General features: G+C 34.6%; 2 protein-coding genes across 3 annotated transcripts in view; both read right to left on the bottom strand.

The window, feature by feature from the left end:
• Window positions 1-1,405, bottom strand: part of LOC107743312 (protein lin-9 homolog) — a 16,417-nt gene extending 15,012 nt beyond the window's left edge. The window contains exons 1-2 of the mRNA XM_016556485.1: window positions 1,375-1,405; window positions 797-888 (exon numbers count right to left, since the gene is read on the bottom strand). Coding sequence (XP_016411971.1) covers window positions 797-888; window positions 1,375-1,405 — 123 coding nt within the window. The remainder of the gene's footprint in view (window positions 1-796; window positions 889-1,374) is intronic.
• Window positions 1,406-3,119: 1,714 nt separating this feature from the next.
• LOC107743293 (poly (ADP-ribose) polymerase 1) overlaps window positions 3,120-6,084 on the bottom strand; it is a 26,245-nt gene continuing 23,280 nt past the window's right edge. For both annotated transcript variants that reach the window (XM_016556462.1, XM_016556460.1), the window contains exons 19-23: window positions 5,700-5,852; window positions 5,071-5,198; window positions 4,324-4,385; window positions 4,073-4,187; window positions 3,120-3,936 (exon numbers count right to left, since the gene is read on the bottom strand). In XM_016556462.1, coding sequence (XP_016411948.1) covers window positions 3,855-3,936; window positions 4,073-4,187; window positions 4,324-4,385; window positions 5,071-5,198; window positions 5,700-5,852 — 540 coding nt within the window. In that variant the 3' untranslated portion in view covers window positions 3,120-3,854. The remainder of the gene's footprint in view (window positions 3,937-4,072; window positions 4,188-4,323; window positions 4,386-5,070; window positions 5,199-5,699; window positions 5,853-6,084) is intronic.

Below are 6,084 nucleotides of genomic sequence, written 5' to 3' on the forward strand. Positions count from 1 at the left end.
TAAACATCACATTTTCAAAAGTAAGGTATGATTAAGCGTCTAAAAAAAAGTAAATCTTAAAATTATGCAACACACCCAGGGCAAAGGCATAGGTCATAATTAAGTTAATTTTTACCTTACTTCACAAAGATACTAAAGGTGATAATATAACAAGCCTAATTCCATAATAATAATTCCAAGTCAACAATGCTTCGGGCAGCTCCTAATACAACTTTAAATTATATATGGATTTTTTAATGCAATTTTTAAAAACTTGGATAACTAACCAGACTGATCCACTCAGAAACTACAAATAATCTCTTATAAAAAAAAAAAATTGAAGTAGAAATATTATGTCATTGTAACTTTATTATTTAAAAAACTTCATTAAGTGAAATTTTAACAAATCAGTTCATTTTAACCTATCACTGCTCTAGTTCAATATGCAAACACTGCAGTAGTGCCATTGTAGCAAATATTAACAGTAGTAATTATAAAGTAATAGCAATAAGAAACAACCGAACAGCACAGTTGAGGAATTACTTCCTTTGCAATCCTCATGCAATAAAAACAAAGCATATCTGTGACAGCGGAAAAAAATCCACTGAGATTTATTGTGATGAACCAGATAAAATCTAGACACCAGTATTGCATCATATAGAGAGTGTATTTTTTAACATAGGAAGAGTGCTGTGAACATATGGAAAGTGTTTATTTATTATATGGAGAGTGTCTTGCTATACAGAAGGTCTATTGCAAGCCAACCTGGAATTGCAGCAAACATTACAACAAGTATGAAGCATTAATGACAATTTACCGTTTCCACAGAAACGTAACTGCTCCGTCCTCTTGTGGTCTGAGATTTTGGTAAATTGTTCTTTTCATTTAGAGTATTAGACAAACTTCCTTCTGTAGAAAACAACAGTGCAGGATGTAAAGACTCAGCATTTTGTGACAATGTACAGTGCAATAGTTGTGTGTGTCACAAACAGTAGACTGACCTACCTCGACAAGAACAACAAAACCCAGCAGCTGTCATCGAGTTACGACCATAAAAAATGTCTGTGAAGTTAAACTCTGTCCGTATTATAACCACCACTCTACTGCTTTCAACCCTAAGATTAGTTTTAGTTATAAATAAAGCATTATAAAAGGATTGTTAGGCGAAAACCTCTTCAGGTATGATATTTATTTATAGTAGTAGCCTCTTAAAGCTAACTGTTAGCTCGTTAGCCCCAGCGCTAATAACTTTGCGTCTATTTTAACACCACTCACAACAATGAAAAACACTTGAAATTTATGTCAAACAAAATGTGTTATAAAGCGCTTTTAAACTGTACACAAGCTCGACGAGAGTTATAAAGGTCTAGTGAGGAGTTAAGTTTTATTACTCACTCTCGTCTAACAGCTGCTCGAGCTCCGCCATCTTGAATTAGCCGCGCCGGTTTTTCAAAGGCCGAGTGCCGCGATGCATTGTGGTCTATTTTAACACCACTCACAACAATGAGAAACACTTGAAATTTATGTCAAACAAAATGTGTTATAAAGCGCTTTTAAACTGTACACAAGCTCAACGAGAGTTATAAAGGTCTAGTGAGGAGTTAAGTTTTATTACTCACTCTCGTCTAACAGCTGCTCGAGCTCCGCCATCTTGAATTAGCCGCGCCGGTTTTTCAAAGGCCGAGTGCCGCGATGCATTGTGGGACGGAGAGGGCCGTTCAAACACTCCACAGTCTGCGCTCACAAACCATCAAACTATTTTCGATTTCATGCACAGCCTGGGTATACAAAATAAGAATCTTAAAATACATTAGTACTGGGAAAGGCTTTGTGAAAATTTGCCATAGTTCACTGATTCACAACCAGGGGACTGGGGCCCATTAGGGGGCCTCAGGATGACTTCAATTTTCTTATATTAAAAAAAATCTGACTAAAAACGCAAAATTAAGGCGTAAACTGAGTTTTTATTTTTTTATATTAAAAAAATCCTATTTCATTGCAAAACATTATTACGAACTATTGTTTTATTAAAGAATATACACTTTGCTGGAATAACAAAATAATTGTGGTTAATTCATTTAACATATTTACACTCACATTTTCTGTTAATAAAAATAGTTTGAAAACAAGCAGCTTTATCATAAATACAGCAGAACATACCAGAGGATATATTAAAGCTTATATGATGGCCCTTTGACCATTGTGCCTTCAAATAAAAAAGGTTGAAAACCACTGCCATAGTTAATTTGTTGCAAAATCATAGTAATCAGGTAAAAGTATGAATGCTGTTAGTGTCAGAGAGACACATACACAGTAACAGTAAAACCCAGTGTTATTACTTTTTGTAGTAAATAGTAACTAATTGCTAATAAGATTTCAGTAATAATACTACAGTTCCCATCCATAAAACAGCTCGTTACTTTTGATGCCTCAACCCCTACTGATTTGAAATCCAACAATCCAGTAATTCCTAGATTTATCTTCATAATTTTCACGACTCGCACAGGCACATGAAGTCACCAGTGCAGCAGGCAAACTTGGAATATGGAAAAGCTTACATTCAGGGGATGGAAATAATATTATTTTTGAAAGGAGTAACTAGTAACGAGTAATAAATTACATTTTATGAGTAACGAGCCCAACACCAGTAAAACCATAGTGCACCAACATGGTGCTTTTTTGTTAATCTAGAACTACATTTATAAAAATGTATTATAGTTCCTGCAAGTATAAACATTTTTACTGTGGGACTTCCAACAGGACCATAGCTATAATTAAGTAGATTACTTCATTACTCTAACAGATTTTATGCAAATATCTACCAACATACCATAGCGTATAGTTTTTTGTTTTTTCTCAATTTTTTAATTGATTTTATTTTTTAAGGTAGTAAGCCCATAATACATTTTCATAAAGATTCGGTCAGAACAGATGCTGTAGTACTAAGTACTGAGCAATTTGAATTACAAATGTATTGAAAAATGTTAGTTTGGTACATTTTTGTTAAAATATTAATGGTAATAAACCCTAAAAATATATTTTATTTTCTTATTTCCTCTGGATTGTCTCATACACAAATTATTGGTGAAACTGAACAGAAGCATTTGACAAATAAATAAGCTTCAAAAATAAGCCAAAAACCGTTTTATTTATGAGGCAAAGACATCTGTCAGGACGCCAACAGCTTCTTGTCCACAAAACCGTAGTGGAGCAACGTTTACCAAAAAAACAAAAAAGATTACAGGTGCATGAGTACAGCAGCAGCCACTGCTTTGAGCTTTTCATTGCCATTTTAGTTGGTTTTAATAAGGGACATCAAACTGAAAAACAAAACTGGGAAAGTACAGATTTAACATACAAAACATTTGTCCATACATTGGCAATTCTAGTAAAAGGTTACTCACTTATGGCATGCTATTTGCTAACTTACAACATTTTGTCTAAAACTGTACATGTTCTCTTTTTTATATTGAGAAGACAAACAAAAATGTGTACACTAGATGTGTTACCGTTAACCTGATTCCAGGTTTAGCAAAACTATTTCAACGAAGAAAGTCTATGAATCAAATGGAAGACTGTCTACCTATCATCGTTGGTAGCTCATAAGCAAGATCTCCACAGATAAGTCCAATCATTTCTGCGATTATGTACCTAAGCCTGTGATATTTGCAACAATGCAGTGATACGATTTAGATATAGCCACTTAACTCCAAACTAACAGATTAGAGCAACAGGAAATGTGCTGCCGAAGCGCTAGAAAACTGATTTAATGGTTTGTCAACCCATATGCTGCTTGGTCTTGGTGCTAAAGCTGTAGCAGTGGGCTTCGGTGGCGTCCAAAAGCCTGTCCACCTGGACAGATCTCATCTGCTGTCTCACCAGAGAGAGGTCTGGTAGTTGAAGCGAATCTTCAGCAGGTATTTCAGGTTAACCTGAGCAATATCATACACAATGTACCTGGAGGAAAGTTAGAGTCAAGGGAAACACAGTGAATGTGTAATTGTCTAAATATATTTGAGATGTACATTTACCTAAAACAACAGATAGCCAACAGCAAGAAGGAAAATGAACGATGCAGAAAACGAAAGGATACTCGTTGTACAGCAGACTTGTGTCTTCAGTGTTTGTGTTGATGCCTTTGCCCAGAGGAACATCCACTCCATTCAGAGATACAGTAGCTCTTGGGTCTGGAGCGGTCCTTCCCAAACCTTCATACAGAAAAAAAAAAACATGTTAAAAACATTTCTGTCAGAAACTTATGATTGACTTTTTGAGCTTTGGACATTTTAAACAACAGCTTAACTACAAAAAAAAGGTCTCTTTCTGAATGAAGAGCCATCTTACCTTTTACACTGTGTTTACCCTTTGGTAACTTTGTAACGTGTGAGGCCTTTTTCAGTTCATGTCTTAGAATAGAAGGGAAAAAAATGATCACAATCAGATCTTTGGAGTAGACAATGACAACAACGAATCATAAAAGAGCATTTTGCAAATAAACTTTGCATTTATTTTTTACTAATTTCCAATTATTGACATACACTACTGTTCAAACGTTTGGGGTCAGTAAAAAAAGAAAGAAATTAATACAAATAGAAATAATAGTAACGTAATAATAGAAAATAGTAAAGTAAAAGTAACATTTTAAACATATTAAACTTATTTTGTAACTTGTTACAAAAGCTATGTAAAATAATTGCTGCTCTTTTTAAGAAAAATATAGTGTGGCTTCCACAAAAATATTAAGAACTATTTTCAACATTGATAATAATAAGAAATGTTTCTCGAGCACCAAATCAGCATATTAGAATTATTTCTGAAGGAAATTCTGGAAATTCAGCTTTGCCATCACAGTAATAAATAATATTTTAAAATATAATAAAATAGAAAACAGTTCTTTTAAATTGTAATAATATTTTACAATATTACTGTTTTTAGTGTATCTTTGATTAAACAAATGCAGCTTTGGCGAGCATAAGATACATCTTTTAAAAAAATAAAATCTTACTGACCCCAAACTTTTGTACTCTAGTAGTACATTAACTTGTTAAACTGTAATCATCTTGAAACTAGGACAAAAAGAGCATCTCTTACATGTTTCCGAGGGCAACCTCTCCTAACAGAAGGAGGCCAACAGGGTCAGCCTGGGATGTGTGGCAGTAGTTTGCACTCTTCGACACCATGTCAGCAAAGTAAACACCTTTGCCAAACATGTAACCTGTCTTGTATTACAAATCACCAGAATAGATATGATTAGAGTACAGTCCTATTGTATATGTGTCAAATGTCAATGTAAGGGGTCATGAAATGTGACGTCCGAGGACAAAATGCTTGGCATTGCCATATCTTTAAATAAAACATGTTTTATGACATGTAATTGACAAAACAGTCCATTGTGAAATGTGAAAAACAATCGAAAATTTCGATTTTCTGTTTCTTTCAGTTGCTCAGGCACGTTGTTAAAAATAAACGGGCATTTCAGAAGCGTAGAAAAGAATAATTCATATTTTAAACTAGGGAGGTCTGAAACTTGCAGTATGTTTTGTTTTTACTGTAAAGTAACCTCTTATTTTTGTAAATATCAAGAACATTTTGATTCTCCATTTCATGAGCACTTTAAGATAGAAACTGCTCCAATACAGTTATTAATCAATAAAGGTTTTTGCATGCTCATTTTTTTCCAGAGAGAAGCAGCCAATGGCAATGAAGGTGCAGAAACTTACCACCGGAGCTTCAGGAGGAGCGATACGCAGACCCTGAGACAGGATACCAGCGTAGTTGGTGGTGCGGGAGCCGTGCCACAGCAGCTGCCGGTTTTGTAATTCTTTGAAGGGGCGGAAACGCTGGGACTCACCCTCCCTGTCGATCTTAAAGATCTAACAATACAAAATAGCAGTAGTCAGAGATAATAGCGTGTTATTTTACAGCTACGGCATACTCAGTTCATTTATGAATAGGGTTGCAAAAAGGTGGAAAATTTCCAGTAAATTTCAGAAATATTTCAGAAATTTTGGAAACTTTCCAGGATTTTTTTTGAATATTCCATGGATTTCTGGAAAGTTTCCGGAAATTTTCCACACCTTTGCAACCCTATTTATAAGCCGATAG

Source organism: Sinocyclocheilus rhinocerous, unplaced genomic scaffold (assembly GCF_001515625.1).
Source record: "Sinocyclocheilus rhinocerous isolate Xijiao unplaced genomic scaffold, SAMN03320098_v1.1 scaffold827, whole genome shotgun sequence".
Taxonomy (NCBI): Eukaryota; Metazoa; Chordata; class Actinopteri; order Cypriniformes; family Cyprinidae; genus Sinocyclocheilus; species Sinocyclocheilus rhinocerous.